At 33.8% G+C, this 23,155-nt stretch overlaps 1 protein-coding gene across 8 annotated transcripts in view; it reads left to right on the top strand.

The window, feature by feature from the left end:
- The first annotated feature begins 373 nt into the window (after positions 1 to 373).
- BEND7 (BEN domain containing 7) overlaps positions 374 to 23,155 on the top strand; it is a 245,539-nt gene continuing 222,757 nt past the window's right edge. For 7 of the 8 annotated variants that reach the window (XR_007947760.1, XM_051962550.1, XM_051962551.1 and 4 more), the window contains exons 1-2: positions 374 to 536; positions 2,827 to 2,910. Coding sequence is in view for 7 of the 8 variants with exons in the window: in XM_051962550.1 (XP_051818510.1) it covers positions 476 to 536; positions 2,827 to 2,910 (145 nt within the window). In the remaining variant the exon portion in view is untranslated. Of the gene's footprint in view, positions 537 to 2,826; positions 2,911 to 4,802; positions 4,879 to 23,155 lie in introns of all 8 variants that reach the window. The other variant, XM_051962554.1, reaches the window with a different exon arrangement.

Consider the following 23,155-nt stretch of genomic DNA (forward strand, 5'->3'; position numbering starts at 1 on the left):
CTCCCGGGGCCAGCCCAGGGCCAGCCCCGGGCCAAGTCCGGCCCTAGCCGAAAGTTGTGGCGGAGGGCGGCGGGGCTAGGGCTCGGCCGCTTCCTCGCTTGGTCTTCGGGCCGGGAGCCAGGGGTGCGGGGCTGGGGGGCGAGAGCAAAGTGGCAACTTCTCTCGGGGAAGCCTCCAGCCCCGCCCACGCCTGGGTCCGAAATCGCCCGGGAGGGCGGATTTATTTTATTCGTTTAAATTATTCTTATAATTATCATTCCGGCTGATTCGAGAGACGGACCTTGGTCCTCCTGGCGGTGGCTGCTGTGGCCGGGTGACAAGAGCCGCCGCCGCCGCCTCCTCCTCCTCCTCTTCCACCTCCTCCTCCTCCTCCTTCTTCTCCTCCTCCTCTCCCTCCTCCCTGTTCCTCCTTCTTTCTGTCTCTCCTTCTCTCTCCCCTGCCACATTCCCTTCCTCCTTCCTTCTCCCGAGCACCATGGAGTTCTCTGAGAGGAAAAGAAGCAGGAAATCCCAAAGCTTCAAACTGGTGAACCAAGGTAAGAAAAGACATACACACAGATACACACACATACACACACACGTAGGAGGGGTCGGGCAAGTGGGCTTCTCTCGGGTGGGTACCGAGGACCCAGAGAAGGGACTTTACCGGGGTGTAAACATCTCCCCAGCCACCAGCGCTCTCCAAGCCCCTCTCACCCCCTCCCTTGTCATTTCCCCCTCAGCCTCTGTTGTTATTTGTCAGTACAATTGTATGTTTTCAAATCAGTAACTGTGTCTTTTAAAAAGGTGAAGAAAAAAAAAAAGCCCGCTCTAAAGCTGGGGTGTTTTGGTCCGGGAGGGGGTGGGGGGCAGCGTAGATGCCGGCTGCGAGACCGCTGTACACAAAATAAAGTTGTATTGTGAAAGGGAGTGGGGGGAGGCAGGATGTTATTGAAGGTAAACAGCCCAAAAAGCAAATCAGGAAATTAGCAAACAATGACACTTAGGGAGCAAAGAGCCTTCTTGTGCATTCAACTACTGTGTCCAGGTTTGGGAAGTGAGATGGTTGCTATTCTCTTTCAGTGGTGCACAGAAATCTGGACTAATGATTCCTGTTCTTACGGCCAGATCTCCCCCTTCACCCTCCACCCCACGGAGATGAAAGATTTTGGTGTTTTGTTGGTTTTTGTTTTTGTTTTTGTTTTTCATTTCGGAGGAAAAACAATGGTCATGCACGAGGAAGAATTGTTATTATCTAACTTGTTCGTCTGTGTGATTTCCTTGAGAAAAGATGTTTTTAAAAGAATTATGCATCCAGTAAAAATTAATTTTTAAAAAATTCCATCAAATCTCTTAGTTTAACCAGTGTATATACCACCTGTTTGGGTTTAGGTTGTTTGGAGGGGAGAGGGTAGTAGGACGGGGAATGTTTTTCAGTTGAGGATGAGTTACATATTAGAATCTTAATTTTTCTAATTTGAGTTAGAAAACATGGAGAAGAATTAAAGTCCAACGCAAAAAAGATATATCTCTTAACTATCTTGTTCCTCGTTAAATTCAAAGCAGATAGAATGTAATATCATACTTACATTTTTAGGGTTCAGAACATCTTTTTTTTCCCTTAAAGTCCTTTTGAATCAATCTTAAATTTAAACAAAATACAGAAACCCAGAAGTACTGTGTTTTTCCTCTGATGTTTTATGGTGTTGAGGGTGGGAGCAAAACAACTGTTTTAACAATTCTAAAAAATCATCATACAGACTAATGAAAAGTAGGGGGCTATTTGCAAATTACGGGGTTTTTTTTTTTTTTGATCAAACCCCAGGTAAACTAAATGTTCGTGTGGAGCAAATAAAGTGTACTTTTAGTTTGTTTGAAATTTCATTTGATTGTATGTTTTCTCCTTTCCATTTAAACTGATTTAAATAGTTGAGCAAGTGAATAGAATTTGATCAAAAAAGTTTTCAGTCACAGTGCCTATTCAAAATATTAGGTTATCTTTTTTCATTCTTTATAACTTTGCTCAACAGAATTGATTGTTCATGTATTTGAACTTGTAAAAGTTTTTCATATATAACTTGCCTTCCCTTTTTTTTTTTTTGCTTGATTCATTCAAGAATCATGTTACTTCTGTTTTTTTTTTTTTTAAATCTCAGATAACTTCTTATTCTGTCTTGAAAAAGAGAGTAGTTATGTAGGTATTGGTCTATAATGTCCAAGGCCCCTAAAAGGCATGTTTATTAAAAAAAAAAAAAAAAAACAAAAAACCAAACAGCTGCAACCTACATTTAAATCAGATAGTTAGGTGATCCCAATTTATAGGAACTATGTCAAAACTACATTAGCTTCTACAGAAAGGTTAATGAAATACCATATTTTAAGTTTGACATAGCGGGTTTTAAAACAAATTCTGAATCTTGATTCTTTGCTATGTTTTAACTAAATATTAATAATATTCAATATCTCTACACAGATTTAGTTGTAAAGTTAGTGTAAAAAACTTCTGTGACCTGGGATGCAGCACATTTTCCCTTTTGATTATGAATTTGTTTGCTGAGCTTGAAAAGCTTCTGGACTTTCACATTGACATACTTGTCAGTGAAAAGTAACATAGTCAGATCAGGCAAAATTATTTCAAAAATTTGTCAGGTATTTCTGTTTGATATACTAAAAGTTCTTAGTTGCTGCTATAGAGTTTGTATTGTATAGTTAATTTTGTTTTTAAAAATTACAATTAAAATTAAATCATAGAGTTTTAATGCTATATATAATAGAACTCTAGTGTTCAATGCCTTTTTATGTCTTCTGTGTCATTAGAATTCTAATTTTTGATTGTTTCTCTTCTAGATTATCACCATGAGATATATAAGGTTTCTGACTTCAGCAATGATGTTAATGGAGAGGCCAAAGAGACACAACCCATTTTTTTAGGTAGGTTCTTATGTCGATTAATTTCTAAGCAAAATAGCGTGGCCATTTGCAATTAGGAGTAAAAAAAAGGTTGTTCAAGAACGGGAAATGTCTGCCATTGCTTAATGTATGACATTCGTTTCAAGACCTTTTATTTTACAGATTGCCAATATATCCCTTATTAACATTGCTAAAAGTTGTAATTTCAGACATAAATGTTTATTAGTGTCTACACACAGTGCTAATTATCACTCACTCACAGAGCCAGATGCTGACTATGCAGTTTTGTAGCTCTGTGCTCACCCCATTTACATTGCATATTTGCTGGCATGCTTCACTGGCAATAGTTTGTGTAATTGGGGTATTACATCTTTGACATCTGGATAACAGAAATTCAATTTCCAGGAAGCTGCTATTTGTTTGGTTTTGCTTCTGCCTTGGGTGGGATAGAGGATTAATGTGCTGTCATATTGTAATGTCCCTTCACCTCTGTAGCCTGGTTGCTAATCCTGCCATGACAAAATTAAATTAAATCTACAATTTTAAAAGTTTGAGGAAAACAGAAGTATTATTGCTTGCCTAACTGTCTCTTGATAGTACTAGTTATCATTGAGGACTCATCATTTTCATGTGTTTTGCATTCATTTCAATTTAACCATTTACTGAGTTGCAGTTATGTACAAAGGCACCTGCCATATAAGAATACACAACATGGTCCTTCTTTAAAAACTTTCAGACTACTAAGGAAAAATAAACATGTACATAGTTATTAGATAAATCAGTTATGATATAATAAGTGAGGAATAAACAAAACACAAATAGAACTCAGAACAGGTATGCATAATAGTCTGTCAGGCAATTCATTGGGATGGTGACGTTTGAGATGAGCTTTGACAGAAGGGTAGGATTTCAATAAGTGTCGATATAAGGATGACACATTGCAGACATAAAGAATGATACAAAGAATGGTGGGAGAAGATAAAATGTTGTTGTTAATAATAATGTGAAGTTTAGTTTGGCTAGGGTATAAAGTACTCTACAAAGGGGGCTAAAGTGGGATAAGAGAAAGGTACAGTGGGGTGGTTCAGAATTGAGGAAGACCTTAAATGTTATTTTAAGGAGTTTGGACTTTATTTGATAAAGAATGGAAAGTCAGTCATTGAAGGTTTTTGAGTAGGAAAGTAATTGAATAGAGTTGTGCATTAGAAAAATTAATTTGATGACAATGTGTAGGATGAATTTGAGTGAAGAAAGAACTGAGGCCAGTTTGTAATAGTGCTGAGAGGCTGTCAGCCATATAAATGGCTGACAGATTGTGGAGACAAAATTATAAAAGGAGCTGTAGGATTGGTTAATTGAAGGATGGCAGAAATGAGCAAGGTAGAGAAAATGATCAAAGATGACTACATTTTTGAATCTAGGTAACTGAGAAAATTGTTTTACTTTTAAAAGAAATGGGGAAAATACAAGAACAATTTTGTTTTTTTAATGCTTTTTTATGAACTTGTGAAGTTGAGCTGCTAGTTGTACATGAAATTGAATGTGGCAAATAGGTAGAAAGAAATGTATGTCTTGAACTCAAGGAAGAGATTAAGACTGGAAGTATGGATTTAGGAGTTATCTATCTAGAAATAATAGTTGAAGCATGAGAGCAAGTAAGATTATTTAAAAAGAGGGAAGAGGAGGATCTAGGATAGAGGCAAAGAGGATTTAGAGGTTAGAAGGAGAGAACGGAGGAAGGGGAACTACAGAAAAGAATTGGAAGAAAAATAGCCAAAGAGGGTTGGTCGAGAATCATTGAAATGAAGAGAAGAACTTTGAGAAGGAGAGGGTGGTCAATAGTATTATATAATTCAGAGAGTTTTTGATCAGAAAGAACAACTGTGCTTTCCTCTTACCATCCTCATTCCTAGCTCTCCTAAAGGACAAGTAGAACAAAAGCAGCATCTTTGACTGTCCTTCAAACAAGTATAGCTGCATGACGGATGGGTAGGTAGGAAAAAAATTTCCATTTTTCGTTTATCATTTTTGGTACAAATGTTGTACCTGAAGATCTTAAAATTATTGTATATTGACTTACAGTTAGATATTTGGTGGTTCTTAGTATTTTACATAACAGTTAAGATGTTACATAGAAACCCAAAGCAGTAGGATAGAAAGTAGAGTAGTTGTGGTTCAGCAAAGTCTGCTTTAGGCTTTGCTTATTCTAGCTTTCATGTGGATGCAATGAATGCTCTGGCCATAACCCTAAAGGAAAAGGGTAATGCAGCATAGCAAAGAAATAACATATAGAAAGGAATAAGCAAAAAAAAAAAAACCACTGGAAAGTATTACCACTTGAATTGGGGAGAGTGGATGGGTGAGTGACAACAAATAGAAGTCTGAGGGGCAAGCTAGAACTGGTGAATAGGACTGCTGGATAGGCCCAGACTAGATGAGACAAAAATCAGCATGTAATTGAGCATACTTTCCCTCCCTCCAAAAACAATAAAACAACTATGGTAACCATGAGAATATAGTTATTGCTTAGATAGTCTCTATTTTGTGTCTTAACACAGAAATATACAAAAGCCTTCTATAAAAGAGTAGAGGAAATAGATCAAATCCCTATATGAAGAAGTGAGACAAGTTGGAGAAAATAAACTTTTATCAGTTATATCACATAACCCTTTTATCAAATATTCACCCTCATCTTTAATTGGTACTCACACAACTGAAATAGTTCATTCTGTTGAAGGAGGCAGTATTACTACGGGGAACAAAGCTATCAGCATTGGATTGTCTTTCTTAAGAGAACTAATAAGCTAAGCTAAAAGTTTCAACCTCAAGGAATTTTAACCAAGTCACAATAAATGAAAATTTGTGACCTACAACCGGAATATTTTTGGATTGTAGTTTTTTCAGCACCCCTAAATTTAAACAGTTGAAATTCTTTTTTAAGTACTGCCTTATTCAGTCCTTTGAAATGAAGGACTAGCTTTTTAGTGTAAAATCAGCATTTATCATAAAAAAGGGAACATGATGTCCTTGATTTAGTTATTCTCCAAAGAAGTAGGCTTTTTTACTTGTGTACTTGAAAACTAGTAATGACACTGTCAAGTGCCTATTTATTTTGAATATGAAGGCCTAGAGGCATATAGATTGAGGAGCACAAAATATTCTAATGTAACCAGTATATAGAATGAAATAAAATGAAAACTCTTGAAGATGACATCACTTATATCCTTTTTTTTTTTCAGCCAGAGCCCATGAAGATAAAGAACATGAAAAGAAAGATGAGTTTAGGATGCATAATTGAAGCTATTGTTAAATAAGGCCTTTCCGGTCAAGGGCAAAAGGGTGCTTTTAGTAGTATCAAATTATGCTTTTAGTAATACCAATATGTACTATGTGGTATTTCTCAAAACCTTACTTACTTTGAGGAAAGTAAGATGTGCTTCTCAAAGAATATTTTGATTTTGTGGTAGATCAAGTAATAAAGTAGTAAAGGATGAAGTGATTATCAACTAATATTTCTAAAACATCTGTGAACAGTGTTATCGACAGCAGGTTAATTAAAAATTCATTTTCTGATAAGAAAATACATGTTATACTTATTGTGTATCTAATTTATACTTTACTAACATCTACTGGTCATCCTGCCATCTAGGGGCGGGGGTGGGGGGAAGGAGGGGAAAAATTGGAACAAAAGTTTTGGCAATTGTCAATGCTGTAAAATTACCCATACATAGAACTTGTAAATAAAAAGATATTAAAAAAAAAAAAGAAAATACATGTTTTCAGTTTATATCAATACTTCTCAAAATAGAGCTTTAAGAAATATTTGCTATACAATTTATTGAAGTATGTCTGTGGTACTATTTAGTTTGAAATTCAGTGAATGTGAAAGGAGTTTATTACTAAAAGTACTAGAAGGATGGTTATAGTAGTTTTATTCAATATGTAGAACATGGGCTTTCAACTTAATGCCATATGGAAATTCCATTTATGCTAATTTGTAAGATAATATACCTCATATTGATGAGATTGAAATTGAGGGAAAAAAGAAATTTGTTAAACACTTTGGAAGACCTTCATCTTCAAATTAAGCATACTGCTGAAAAATTGTATAACGTATTTCAGTTAGTTTTCTTCCTGAATCAAATAAAACATTATTTGCCAAGTGTTTGGGGCATCTTTTTGTATTTTGAACCATGCAGTAATATTAGTTAAGAATAGGTTTACGTAGACTTCTATATTCTAATATTGCCCATATAATAAATAGTTAAATGATTTGAACATTCATGGAGAAAAGATCTGTGAGAAGAGAGAATAACAGAAGAAATATTAACTATTTCCTGACTTCAAGACCTTATAATCTAGTTGGGACCTATAAGAACTTTTTTTCCAGTTGGTATCTGACTATTTGTGACTCCATTTGGGGTTTTCTTGGCAAAGATCATGGAGCGGTTTGCTATTTTCTTCTCCAGCTCATTTTATAGATGAAAAACTGAGACAGTCAGGGTTAAGTCACTTGCCCAGGGACATACAGCTAAATATCTGAGGCCAGATTTGAAATTATGAAGATGATGTCCTCTATGCAGTGTATCATCTAGCTGTCCATATGGTAAGGTAATCTTTGGTTAAGTAAGTAGTATATGTAAATGCCAAAATAAGTAATGCAGGTATTAAATACTTTGGCAATTCAAAAATGTAAAGCAGAGTGGTCTTATAGACTTAAAGGGAGAGGTGAAATCCAAACCAGACTTTGAAAGATGGAACAGGATGCCCATCAATTGGGGAATAGCTAAACAAGTTTGGTGTATGATTGTGACAATCTTATTCTACTATAAGAAATGATAAGTAGAATGGTTTTGAATGGGACTGATTGGATGAAGTATTTCTCAGTATTGTCACATGATCCCTGTTCCCAGAACTTTGGACCTTGGGAGGTCATTTGTTCTCTGGAGGAATGGACTTTGAACATGGAGATGCAGAAGTTGCAGGAAGTGACATGACCTGTGGAAAGCAGCCAGCCTTGATGATCATTGGTCAAGGATGGTTACATCCTGTTAGTCTATCCAATGAGAAGGCTTGAGCCTTTTGCTTTTAAACTCTGCACAAGCAGGAAGCAGGCCAGGTTCCAGGGGCATATGGCACGAGTTGGGATGGCTCCCAGGTATGTCTGGGCCTCTCCCTACAGGGATTAAATAAATGCTTTCTGTGAAAAAGACACTTAACTCTAGGTATCAGTTTTCTCATTTGTAAAATGGAGGTACAAATCATTTATTCCTACTTCATACTTCTATTGTAAGTACCAAATGAGATATAGTGCTTTGTAAGCCTTAAAGAGCAATAGGAATTTTAGGTGTTGTTGTTATAATTAGGTGATGTATATTACATGTTAAGTAGTGAAGAATGCTGAAAAAAGTCTGGATATTTTAATGAGCCAACTAAACTGCTTAGAACAATAATATAAACTTTAAATAGAATATGTTTTTACACCGAATTCTGGTTTAGATGTTTGTTATTAGTCCAATACACTACACAGTATAAAGCCTTTAAACTGTACTTAACTGCTCAAACATTTTCAAATATTTTAATTATTTATATCACATTAAAGTCAGATGACAGATTCAAAGAATAATTTTAGAGATAATTAGAAAATCATTTGTTGAGTCAAATTTTAGAGATTTTCCTGAGGAAATGAGGTTTTTGTTTAATGAGCAAGAGAAGCATCCAATATTGTTTTGCTAACAGAGTACTTAAAACAAAATAAATTGATGGTGGGAGATTGGATTGTGACTTACCTACAGTATTAATATAAAGTTAAGACTCAGTAGCCATACTTTTTCTCTCCATTCTTCTTTCTCTTTTAGCTACCATCTTGATTCTTTACTCTTCATTTTCTCTACTTCTTTACTAATCAGTTTCTACTTCATTAAATGACATAGTTTCTGTTACTCCATCACATCTTTTATATATAGTCTTTTCTTTCTCACTCCTCTGATCCTCATTTATTACACTTTTGAAATCTCTTACCTAGATTATAATAATAACCTTTAAACTATTCTCTCTTCATCTAGACTTTTCCCTAGCTTATTCTTCTTTCATGCCATTGGAAGATTTCAGTTTAATCTTCTTTAAAAAAGTTTGTTGGTCACAAACTTCCTAGTTCTTCATTGACTCTCCTGTTAAAATGTGGGATAAAGCCCAAACTACTTTTCTTGGCTTTTGAGATTCTGCACATTCAGCCTCCAACTGTTTCACCAGTGTTATTTTCAACTATTTCCTTGTGAGAACTTACTCAGGTAGTCAGGGGGCTATGTACCAGATGAGTACAAATGCAACCACATCCTTTGAATTCACCTAGCCCTTTCTTACCTCCCTGTCTGTTTTCAAACTATTTGATCCTGTTAATTCGATGAGCATTTATAATGCCTTTTGTATTAGTTCTGGGAGTAAAGACAAAAAAGAAACTGTGCCTTTAAGGAGTTTATATTTTATTGTGCAAGCCTGGCAGGGAACAACAAAGTCAATACAAGATGAATAGTTATTTTGGGTGAGGAGGACACACATCTATATAAAAGGTAGTTTGTTAACAATAGAAAAGGAGTTCTCTTGGACTTTCTGGAAGGGAAAAGATAGTGTAGGAAATGGTCAGGATGAGACTGGAAGATAGAGGTATCAGAATAGGGGGACAGTGAAGAAGGATGGGAGTTTTGCTCTGGCAGCTCACTACTTAGAATCGGAGGACTCTGAATGGAATGAGTTGGTAGATTTCTGTGCTTTTCCTAGTTGCAATGGTATTGTTGATTTGATATCTTCTCCCGCCTCTTTGCCCCAACCTTTCTTTCCTATCCCTTCTTATGAATGTACATCCAATTTTTAAAACCAACTGAAATCCTACATACTTCATAAAGATCTTAATTATTCTAACTAGAAGTATTTTTTTTTCCTCCTCTGAATTCCTACTATTCATTTCTTATTCATGCAGCACTTGCTTTGGTCTACTTTATGTGGTTTTGTGTGTGTGTGTGTGTGTGTGTGTGTATTATTTCTCCAACTAGTTTTTAAGCTGTGGGAGGACAAGAATTTAGACTTCTGTTTCAATGTATAAACATTCTTTCCTCCCCCCCCCCCAGTTTATTCTGGGGGCAAAAAAGCCCCCAGCATAGTATACATGGTACGGGCCCAAATATCTGTTGAATGAATGAGTACACCTATTAGTTCTTGAATAATCTAGTTATAAATTCATTCTTATCTCTACATAAATGTAAATTTTGAAAACTTCAGTCAGATGAATTGGATTATGTTTTATTTACGGTACCTTTCTGATCATATAAATCAGAGTCGAAATTTGTTGACCTGAGATTTGTTCAGAAGTGGAACAGAACAAAAGTTTTTTTATCAAGTGTATATGAAGGGTACAAACTTAGGAGAGAAACGTATATTTGAAGAATGAAAAAGTAAATGACTAGTGCTTATTTAGAGTACTGCTATATATTTTAAAACATAGACTTTATGATAGAGCTTAAGATACTATTTACCTGATTTATAGACTGATTTTGACATTGTCTTACACTCACTTGGCATCTGAAGAACAAGTTTTTCTAACTTAACTAGAATAAAGAATATAGAAAGTATATAAAATAATATCTAGAGAATTTCATGCTTACAAGTAATATGTGTTTCACATGAGAATATAGATTTCATACAATGAAAAGAATATTATAATCATGTTTAAAATAAAATGAGATAAATAAATTTAAAAATCGAGTTATTTAAAACAGTGGGATAGGCATCTCATAGTAAAACCATGGATGTAGGCTTTTTGTGCAGAACAGTATGGAAAGTATATTAATTGAGGGAAAGATTAACTGATTAGGAGTGTGAAAGAAATAGAGACACTAGATAACTAGAATGTATGGTTCAAATTAGATCTAAATTTAGCAGAATGAAGTAGGCCATTTTGAAATACCACCCACTGGTTTTTGACAGGTCTAAACTCCACAAGCAATGACCTGACATGAAAATTTGCTTTGCCTGTTTATATATTTAATTGGATGCTTACAGTTAGCATACAATTATGTGTTTTTTCATTCTCTTTTTCTTCATTTCTTCACTTTTGATGACAATTATTTTTTATTAAGAATTGACCCAAATATAATATATTATGTTATAATATTTGGCCAGGTTAGTTTTCAATTGGAACATACTTTTTAGTTAAACAAACATTTATTATCTGCTATATTCAGAACACACAGTGTTGTGGGATAGTCTTCAGGTAAGATACAATCCTGCTCTTTTGCACTGTGTAGAAGTATGTTGTCTCCTTAATCTAGGTCAAGGTTATAGCTTCAGTCTTCATGTGAGTCTTTTAGTTTGGGACAAAAACCCTCTCTTTTCTTTTCTATAGATTACAAATCTACTTCGAGTCAGTTGTCTTTTAAAAACATAAAGAGGGCATCAAGAAAATAAATATAAAAGATTAAGAAAAATTCTTAACCACTAACAAAAGAGATCAAAGGGTATATTTCTATTGATAATTGAGTAGTAATTCCTTTGCAAAGTCTCATATATTATGGCATAATAGATTTAAAAATTAGAGCTTGAAAATCATAAAGTAGTTAGATTACTTTCTTATACAATATTCCCAATAATCAATATCTTTATAAATTAGAATCATAAAATTAGTGTTCTTAGATTTACATATCTCTTTGCAAATTTGTGGAAATACACTATAAAGAATTTTAATTCTAGGATTTTACAATATTTTATACTTGAAAATCAGACTTTGCATTTGAAAGGTTAATGTAGAAAACTAATTATACTATCTGGTAACCAAATGTGCGATGAGACATTTGTCTCTGTAATTAACAGCAAGGAACTTTTATAGTTTCATAAAATCAAATGCTACATGCAGTGTTCTATGTGCATTTGTTTGGAAGAAGTGTCCAAACTAGAAATGTTTATGGATGATATAAAGTTGTGCTGAAATGTAATGCAGGTGTCTGTGCATCTTACAGCATTTCTCATTGTTGAAATGGAAGCCAGAAGATTAATAACTTTACTTTGTCATGATAAAATAAGTAATGTGTTCTTGGAACAGTGGTACAGTACATAAGTTACTCAGTAATTCCAAGAATTTATTCTGTTCCAGGAATAATATCCTTAACAATTTATTTTTACAGAAAAGTTGATCTAACATAATAGACCATGAAGTTGCTTGTGTGTTTAATGGAATTATATCTCAAATGTGACTTTATACCTTCACATAAAATGAAAAAATAACAAAGATGCCAGGTTAAGGCACAAACTTTAAGCCTAAAAAGTCAAGAGATACAAAACTTTTGGTAATATTAACTCATACATATTGCTCATATATAACGTTTTTGATTACTACTAGGACTTTAATGGGTAACTGGCTATGCATTATAGGAAATAAAAGTGAGTGGATACTATTGTAAGATTGCATTTTTAGTAGTTTTGCACTTAAATTTTAACCTGATTTTACTTTAATACCAATTTAGTGAGTTTATAGAATCTTCAGCTTGGAGTTCTATTCCTTCCAGAGTTGCTTTATCTTAAACCAAGTATCTAAATTTTCTCATTTGTTAAATTGGAAAAATATTACCTGCCTTTTCCCTTTTTTTGAGGATTAATTAGAAAATTATGCTGTAAACTTTTCGTAGGATAGTAGAGTTGGATGAAGGCACATATGGCCTTATGGAACAGTCTACATATATTAGGGGAAAGGAAGATTTTCTGTGCAGTGTGTAGAAGTATGTTGTCTCCTGTACACCTCACTGTTAGTTCTTTTACTTAATATACAGAATATTTTTCCCCATGCTTTATTTCTTCTCTTTTTTTCTTTTAAGCATATGTTTTTATTGATAGCCTTTGAATGTTGAATAAATGAATGTTGAAGTAATTTCTGGAAAAGACTCTTCTCCACTTTCCTTCCTATTGAATCTTTCTTTCTTAAAAAGAAATAATCAAAAACAGCAGAAACACTTATAACATCTCACAGTGTGGATAACATTCTGTCCTGTTGTTCCTTGTCCCCCTTTCCCTGTTATCCTTTGTCCCTCTATACTGCTGAGAGAGGTTTTATTTTCTCTTCTCTGGCTTTTCAGTCACTAAGAGTTTGGTTTCCTTTTTGTGATTTTTTTCATTTGTTATTGTATATTTTATTCTTTAATTGTGCTTATTTTACTTTGTGCTGGTTCATACAAACCTTTCCGTATTTCTTCAAATTTATCATATTGTCCTTTCTTGCAGCACATTGATGTTCCATTTCATTTATTACTTTTGTTCAATCATTCTCCAACTGATGAATTCCCACTTTATTTCCAGTTTTGTGCTACCACAAAGTGCCATCATGCCTCCTACCTTCTTGTGCAGTTTTCACTCTAGTTGCTGTTTGATTCTTAATATTTCTAGATTTATTGAAAATTTATTGAAATCTGCCATCTGTCATCAATTCCTTATTTGCCCTTGTACTCAGTCAGTAAAGCTCTTTTAGCTTCTTTGAAGGAAGGCATTATATAAGGAGACATTACTTTTATAGTCATTATCTATTAATGTTTATATTGAAGATAGAATTCTTATAGGTACATACATATTTATTTGTTTATATTTTTATTCAACATTCAATGAGTGTCTACTGTGTTAGTATTTATTAATATTCTTTCATATATTACCATTAATACAGATTTTTAAACAAACTTTATTAAAGAATGAAGAGTTTGTACTTTTTGTTGCTAGTATTATTCTGAAGAAAATTTTCTGCACAAATTTCAGGGAAGTAGCCTATCAAGTTATATTAAATTGTCTATTACTGACATGAAATGATCAAAATTACATCTTATATTAAATGAAAACCTACTAACTACTACAAGAATACTGTAAAGATGGAAGATATCTTTAATTCACTGCTATTATTAATTTTTCTGTGATATCTATTGTCAGTTCTTTGAAGTATTTTTCTATGTTTCTATGAAATATTAGGGTAAGTTCTATTTCCTTTTTTTTCTGGCCTTTAATTACAAACTTTGTAGATCTAAAATTTTTCATATTGTTTTTACTATAGAAGGAAATTTACATACTTTAGTAGCTTGGAAATATAAATCGTGTTCATTTTAATAAAATTGTAAACATGCTTAGAACATTGATAACAGTTCTATATTCCTATTAGGAGAATGGTTACATAGAGCATTCATCTTAGAAAAGATTTATGTTCGATTCAATGCAGTTTAGAGCAATCAAATAATTTTATTTGTGTTATTGTAAAGATGGTCATTGGAATAAATTATTTCAGTGCTTTTATAGTATATCTTGATGTAGCTATGGTTAGAATAATACTCATAGATACCACTTAACTACAGGCAATAATAGTTTCCTGAGAATTATACGTTTTAATTAATTAGTCTAGAGCTGTGAGGATTCTATGCAGCTAGAGGCTGTATACAAAATTTTGGTGCTCATCAGCCATTTAGAAGGGACTATTCTTTTCAGTAAAGAAGTCCTCTTAGGTGAGAAGAGCTGTGAGAGTATTTGGGGTCCCCTTTCCTTCTCTATATTCTTTTTTACCTTTCTACATTCATAGGTACTATTATTTTTGATAGGAAGAAACAGATTAGGCACCACAACAACTATCTCTTCTTTTTTATTTCCTACCACAAGGTTTCTCTTCTTCCCAACTTAATCGTAGCATAAGGCAATATATGGTGTGTGTGTGTGTGTGTGTGTGTGTGTGTGTGTGTGTGTGTGTGTGTGTGTCTGCTTACCTTATATTTCTTTTCTATCCCTTGAAATATCTCAAATTTGTATTCCATATTTGTAAAATAAATGGAAGAACTATTCTGATATTCTTTAAATCATTTGAGGTAGGACTTTACATACGAACCTTTGAGTACAAATATTACTTGGTTACATTTGACTGTGTAGCTTTTTCTTACATGTGATTTTTTTTCCATCATGGTATAACAAGGACCCCGAACAGCTACCAGTCTTATTTGCTTCTAAATATCCCACACTATAAAATGTTTGAGTAAATCCATCGAGTCACTCACTCCAACTCTTCCACTGCCTTTATGTACCAGTTTAATGCTATTCAAACCCTTTCACTGCTGAGTTGAGTCCTGGAGTCATGTCATTTGTAAACATGACTGTTATACCTGAGGCTAGCTGGTTGAGATTGAGAACATCTGCATGCTAATCTGGGTTTGAAATAAAGGTGCCAACCCCAGATTTGTTATTTAGAACAATTCCCTCATGTACTACATATCTTTTCCTTTATTTTTATTAGTTAAGTCAAGAAATTCTGGATTTGTGACAAGATCAGTTACTGTGAACTCTTTCCACATCTTACCAAAATTTTCTTTCATCCTTAAAATAGAAAACTCTAGAGCTCAGTACATTAGGTGGACACCCAGTGGCAAACTTAAAACGATGGACTACAGTTAGATAATATGGCAGGCAAGAATTGAGTATACTTCTATTAAAGAGCAGTAGAATTTTGGGGAATTCATTTTCCCCTCTAACTCAGCTGTATCTTCACCTTTTAGTTATTTAATTCTATTTAAAATACACTAAATATCTTCTGTGTGCAGAAAACTATACTAAATATTTAAGGAAGCTACATATTGTGAGATGTGGTCCCTCCTATCATGATAAGTTGGTACATAGGAACATACAAAGACTACTAATGATCCTAAAATAAGTGGCATCTGTCTGAAATTTTAAGCATTACCTAATAATCTTATATACATTATCTCATTTGATCCTCATAACAAGTCTACAAGGGAGTAGAACTATGGACATTAGAATTATTTTGGAAAGAAACTGAGGCTTAGATTAAATAACTGCTCATAGTCATAACTGCCAGTCAGTGTTAGAAAAGGGATTATAAGTACCATGCTTTTTCTATGACACCAAACAGTCTAACTATAATTGTAATGGATCTGTAATTTCATTTTAGTGAACATTCTCCAACAATGTGAGTAGTTAACTATCCATGGTATAATTATCATCCTGTGCAACTTTTTTCCATGTCTTCATATAATTCTACTTAGGGGTCCATGTAATGTATGGAGGGCCTTTTTATAAAGTTCATTTAATGTTTTGTTTTGTTATCAATTTATGCAAAGAATTACGTAATGTACAAAAAGAATGCTGTGAGATTTAATGGGAGAAATGCCATTATTGATTGGATGGATTAGGAAAGGCATCAAAGAGGTAGTTTCAATCAAATGATGTTTAAAAGGATAAACACATTTAATAAAGGGTGAAGTAGTGTTGAGGAAGTATTCTGGGCTTGGGGCACATTGTGAACAAAAGCATGGAAGTGGGTAATTTAATAATCCAGTTTGTAGTATGACTAGAATTTTGCACATATGTAACAAAAACTGAAGAGATTAAATATTTGGTTTAAAATCAAGATTTCTGAATGATCTTTAGATTGCAGGATACCTGCAATTGTGGGTTTAGTTTCTTACCATCACACTAATTTTTGGGTTTCCTAGTGCATATAAAAATTATGCTTATACTACATTGTAGTTTATCAAGTGTACATGCATTTTATACCTAAAATAATAATGTACATGCCTTAATTAAAAAATATTGCTAAAAATACTAGCCATCATTTGAGCCCTTCAGCAAGTCATAAAAAAAAACAATAATTTAAAAGTTTTAAATATTGTGGGAATTACCAAAATATGATACACAGATGTGAGTTCATGCTGTTGAAACAATGGCACCAAAAGATTTGCTCGACTGGGTTGCCATAAATGTTCAGTTTGTCAAAACAAAACAAAACTTCACTATCTGTGAAATGTAGTAAAGCAAAGCACAATAAAACAAGGTATACCTATTCTTGAGGAACTTTTTATATGGCCAGAAAGTTATGACACAGTCAGATTGTAGAAGGCCTTGAATGTTAGCCTATTTTACTTAGAAAGCACTGGAGAACAGGTGAAGGATCTTAAGTAAAATAATAATATGATTACGCCTTTGCATTAGAGAGATTAACTTGGTAGTTTTATTAAGGATTGATAGAGTGTTATGGGTCAGAACTTGAAACAAGGTGCTAAGTAAGTGGAATTGAGGAGACAGTGATTAAATCTAGTTTAGCATTGATTTAAACCTACAACAAATAATGTTTTCCTAGTGATATAATGATTGGTGTATACTCAGTGTGGAACATAAGGAGGAGCTGTCAAGGCCAAAGAGGACAAGCCCACTAGAAGCTCTCGGAGGAGGAGACAGATTCATTCCATCTTCCACCTTTGTGCTGGCTGGAGGCTGAAGCTGGCAGAGGCATAGGACTAGCAGCAGGAACTCTCAGAGCCAAGGAGAGAGATAGGCCTCTAAAAAAGCTAACCAGGCCCCAGGAAGGAGAAAAGACTTTGAAGAAGACAATAAGGAATTTGGACTTTAACTCCTGGCTGTATTTGGGGTGATCACTGAACTGAAACTAAGGCTGCCTCCAGAAGCCCCCCCCCCCAAACAACCAGTTCCCAGAGAACAATATATTTTAGAGAAGAATATTACAGGAGAGGAGGAGAGGGAAATGTAATAGACAAGTTGAGAGTATAGCGCATCATACTAATGGGTGGGGAGGGCCATACAAGGGTGGTGGCATTGGAAGTAGTCGGGGAAGGAACAGATATAAATAACATTGTCGATGTAAAATCAGTTAAACTTAGTGAGTTATTTAATATAAGACGTGAGGGAGAGGGAAATATAAAAGATTATATACAAGAGTTTCATATATAAAATATTAAATGAATGAAAATTGGTTTTACTAGTAGAAATTGGAGGGTTTTTGGAAAGAAATCTTTAAACCATCTATTTTGAGTAAGAAAAGATAAGTCTTTTTGTATATGAAACATTTTTGGTATATTATCAAAAAGAAAGGAAGAACAATAAAGTGAATTTTATCTTCCCTAAAATGATGTAAAAAGTAATCAGAATCATTATTTTGAAAATTGTGTGCAGTGGAAGCTTTACTTATTCTTACTTGCCTAATCTGATCCATACAAGAGCTGTGATTCCTTATTAACTCCCTATAGCTTCTATACTATTGACTATCATTACTCCCAATAGCTTCTTTTTAAAAAATTATGAAATTGACAAACATCAAAAAAAAAAAAACATTTCTTTATCCAAAGAACAGAAGAAGAGGATTGGATATACCACTGTGAAAATCTCATAGGACATTTTTTCCACTTTAAATATAGTCTAAATTTAACATGGTTCTAACATTGCTCTGCTTGCTACTGTGTCCCTTTCTTCTGTTCTTTTATGTGTATGTCTTCTCTCATAGTAGTAGTATTGATAGATCAAATAGTATACAGAATTTGTGACTATGGGGATATAGTTCCAAATTGCTTTCAACATTAGTTGAAATAATTAATAGCTCCAGCACTCATATGTTAATGAGTCTATCCTTTACTAGCTTCTAACAGTTGTCATTTTTGTCTTTTTGGTCATCTTTGCCAATCAGATGGATATGAAACAGAAACTTCATTTTAATTTCATTTTTTCTTTTTTTAAATAGTGATTCATAGTATTTTTCCTATTGCTTTTAGTACTCATTTTTTCTTTTGAGAACTTTGAACATTTTTATCTTTTGGAAGATGATTCTTGATCTAGTTCTATCAATTTTTTATGTATTTTAGATATCAGCCCTCATCAGAGAAATTTTCTTTTCTTTGTTTTTTTATTAAAAGTTTTTATTTTTAAAACATATTCATGAATAATTTTTCAACATTGACCTCTGCAAAACTTTGTGTTTCAAGTTTTCTTCCCCTTTCCCCCATTCCCTCCCTTAGATGGCATGTAATCCAATACATATTAAACATATGCAGTTCTTCTATACATATTTCTACAATTATTGTGCTGCACAAAAAAAAATCATATCAAAAAGGGAAAAAAAATGAAAAAGAAAACAAAATGCAAGGAAACAACAAAAAGAGTGAGAATGCTATGTTGTGATCCACACTCAGTTCCCACAGTCTTCTCTCTGGGTGTAGATGGCTCTCTTTATCATAAGAACACTGGAACTAGCACCAATCATCTCCTTATTGAAAAGAGCCACGGTCATTAGAATTGATCATATAATTTTGTTGCTGTCATGTCCCATCTCCTGGTTCCGCTCATTTCACTTAGCATCAGTTCTTGTAAGTCTCTCCAGGTTTCTCTGAAATCATATTACTTATTGTTTCTTTTATAGAACAATAATATTCCAAAACATACCATAACTTATTCAGCCATTCTCGAACTGATGGGCATTCATTCAGTTTCCAGTTTCTTGCCACTACAAAAGGGGCTGCCACAAACATTTCTGCACATGTGGGTCCCTTTCCCTCCTTTGTGATCTCTTTGGGATACAAGCCCAGTAGAAACATTGCTGGATCAAAGTGCATGCACAGTTTGATATTCCTTTTGGCATGGTTCCATATTGCTCTCTAGGATGGTTGGATCAGTTCACAATTCCCCTAACAACATATTAGTGTCCCAGTTTTCTCACATCCCCTTCAATACTTATCATTATTTTTTCCTGTCATCTTAGCTAATCTGAGAGATGTGTAGTGGTATCTCAGAGTTGTCTCAATTTGCATTTTTATCAGAGACAAAGATTGTTTCCTAGTTAACAGCTTTCTTCTAATTCAAACTACATGACGTTTTTTGCAAAAAAATTTCAGGTTTTTTGTAATCAGAATTGTCCATTTTATTATCTTTTAATCTCTTGTTTGGTTGAGAACTTTTCTCTGTCTATAGATGTAAAAGGCTTCTTCTTTCTTCCTCTAATTTTTAAATAATATGATCTTGTATGTGTGTGTGTGTTTGTGTGTAGGTCATTTATAGATTTGAATGTTATTGTGGTTTATGGTATGAAATATTGATCTAAGCCTAAATTCTCCCAGATTTACCCTTGCAGGTGAAGTACTTGTGTTTGTTGAATATTAGTTTTATCTTTGTTGTGTGCCTACTCAGTTCCACTAATTACATAATTTTGCTTATCCAATCCATCCTTTTCAGTAATATTTCCATATCCTTCTGAATTTGTTTCATACCCCCTTTTCTCAAACAGCAAGTATTTGAGTCTATTATGTTCCAAACACTACATGGTAGGGGGACACAAATGAAATGGTCCCTATCTTCAAAGAATTTGTATTCTATCAGAGGACACAATGTACAAATCTGTATTAATATATTCAGAATAATACAAGATAATTTTTTGGATGCAGTACTTTGGGATTAATAGGAAAAGTTTCATATAGGAGGTGACATTTGAGTTGAACTTTGAAGAAAACTAGTGATTCTAGATATGCAGGTGAGAAGCATATGCATTCCAGGTCTGGGAAACAATCTGCACACAGAGGGAAGAGATAGGGGTGCTTAAGGAAGCTTTACTTGGATCATAGTTGATATGAAGGGACCTACTGTATGATAAGCTTTGAAAAGTGGGTTGAAATTTACTTTATCAACTTGTCTTGTCTTCATTGCTTTCTTACCTAATCTGTAAGTTATGGTCTGCCATTTTAAATGTGTTATCCTGTCTATGCTAGGAAGCAGTGAGATGATGCAATGGATAGAATGCTGGATTTGGAATCCTGAATTTTGGAAGACCTGAATTCAAACTCAGCTTCAGATTTACTAGAAATGTGATTCTGGGGAAGTCTGAAGTCAGGAAGACCTGAATTTATATCTGTCCTTAGACACTATTCATGTGACCCTGGACAAATCACCTAATGTTTGTCTGCCTTCATTTCCTCAGCTGTTAAATGTGGATGATAATAATAGCACACCCCTCTCAGAGTTGTTGTAAGGATCTAATGAGATAATATTTGAAAAGGACTTAGTTGCCTAATACATAGCAATTAATTAATGAATGCTTCTTTTCTTCCTTGCTTTTTTGCCTATCTGCAGCGACAGGCCTTTTATGGTCTCTCTAATCAGTTCCTCATCTTACTACCTGAAGTAAAAGTTAGTCCATACCTTCTCTTCTGAACCTCTAAGCACTTCCCTCTCCCTAATACTTTATCTCAGTTGAATACCGTGTGTGTGTGTGTTGTGTGTGTGTGTGTGTGTGTGTGTGTGTGTACATATATATATATATATATATATATATATATATACATATATATATATACATATAATTTTCCCCAATTACATAAAAATATAATTTTTAACATTTACATTTATAAAATTTTGACTTTCAAATTCTTTCCTTTTCTCCCTTATATAGTCATGAAAACACATTTTCACATAAGCTATGTTGCCAAAAAAAACCACATTAAAAAACTCCACGAAAAACAAAGTAGTGAAGAAGTATGTTTAAGTCAACATTCAGACTCTGATAATTTCTTTCTCTATAGATGTATATAGCATTTTTCACCTTAAATCCTTTGGAATTGTCTTGGATCCTTGTATTGATGAAAATAGCTAAATCATTCATAGTTGCTGATGATACAACATTGCTATTATTGTATACAGTGTTCTCCTGGTTCTGCTCATTTCACTTTAATGAGAAACAATAAACAGTTAAGTTCCCATAGTGGAGGAAAACTGGAAGTAGTCCAGAGGAGGTAAGCAGGGGAGCTCTTGAAGCCAGTTGAAACTAGGTAAAATGGGACAAAACTCGTTGTGTAGTTTAAAAAAAAAAAAGCTGAAAGTAGGACAAAAGTCAGCTTAGCTTAAAGTATATGTGCTTAATTGTCTCATTAATATTAACTTCTCTCCAGTAGGAGCTAAGGCTCATTTTAATGGTCATACAATGAATGTAGTAGGGCAATCAGGAAAGAATGGGGGAGGGACTTTGTAGTTGGAGAAGGGATAAAAGGCTATGTTCTTGCTTTTGTAATGTGAGCTCATTTTGGGTTTCATACCTGTTTCCTGCAGAAACATATTAAAAGTTTAAATTGTTTTACTCATCCTGAGTTTGTTCATCTACTGTGCCCTTATTTAGGATTCAGAATTTTGTTTCCAACATTTTGCTTTGGTTTAAGTATTTCTAGGTTTTTCTCATCATTCCTCCAATGATGGTCATCCTTTCAGTTTCTGATTGTTTGCTATCAGAAAAGAGCTGCTATAAATATTTTTGTACATATAAATTATGGTACTTTAAAAAATCTTTTTGGGATACAGACATAATAGTAGTATTGCTTAGTTAGAGAATATTCATGGTTTTATAGTTTTTGGGGGCATAATTCCAAATTTTAACAAACTAAAGAGTTGTCAACCCTTGCTGCTCTCTACTTCCTGTCTTCTCTCCTTGCATCATAATCCTTTATAGTTTTATTTTTTTGACTGTAACCTGTTTTTCTAGTCTTGTTGTATATTCTCCTACATTTTGTGATCTAATGTTCTTTTCTCTGTTGCTTCTATACCATACACTATTTTCATTTACATACTCTTTCACTTTTACCTCAAATTATCATCTTTTTCCCTCATATTTTTCCCAGCCAAAGTCTTAAAATAGTAACCTATACTTTCTTTTAAAACTTTTATTTATCATTTACCTGCTCTGTGGTTATTTTCATCAACACTAATGAAACTGCTCAGAAATCATCAGTGATAACATAATTGACAAGTTCTTTGAGCATCAGTCCTCATTTTGTTGACTACCTTGCATTTGATAGTATTGACTGTAGCTCTCCTACTTTCATTCCTGTAATCATAATAGGCATTATGTAATCTTTTGGTACAAACCTATTTTCTGTGGGATATCAAGGGAAACAGTTAAAACCTACTTGAAGCCTAGTTTAAATTAATTCATAACATTAAACTTCACAAACATCTATAGACATCTCTTCATCTTTCTTTCTTCTCTTGATCCTTTAAAAATTATCTTATAACAAGATTGTGTGGTGATGAACTGTGATGGACTTGGATCTTTTCAACTATGAGGTGATTCCAACAGTTCCAATAGATTTAAAATGGAAAGTATCTTCTGCATCCAGAGAGACACCTATGAAGACTGAATGTGAATTAAAGCATAATATCTTCACCGCATTTTGATTGTTGTTTGTTTGATTTCCTCCCTTTTCTTTTGCTTTTCCCCCTCTTTTGTCTGATTTTTCTTGTGCAGCATGATGTATTTAGAAGAATTGCACATCTTTAACATAAGTGGGATTGCTTGCTGTCTTAGGAGGGGGAAAGAGGGAAAAACATTTGGAACACAAGGTTTTGCAAAGGTGAATGTCAAAAACTATCTTTGCATGTACTTGGAAAAAATACTATTAAACAATAAAAATTATCTTCTTGTTAATCTTTA

Source organism: Antechinus flavipes, chromosome 5, assembly GCF_016432865.1.
Source record: "Antechinus flavipes isolate AdamAnt ecotype Samford, QLD, Australia chromosome 5, AdamAnt_v2, whole genome shotgun sequence".
In the NCBI taxonomy this organism is placed as follows: Eukaryota; Metazoa; Chordata; class Mammalia; order Dasyuromorphia; family Dasyuridae; genus Antechinus; species Antechinus flavipes.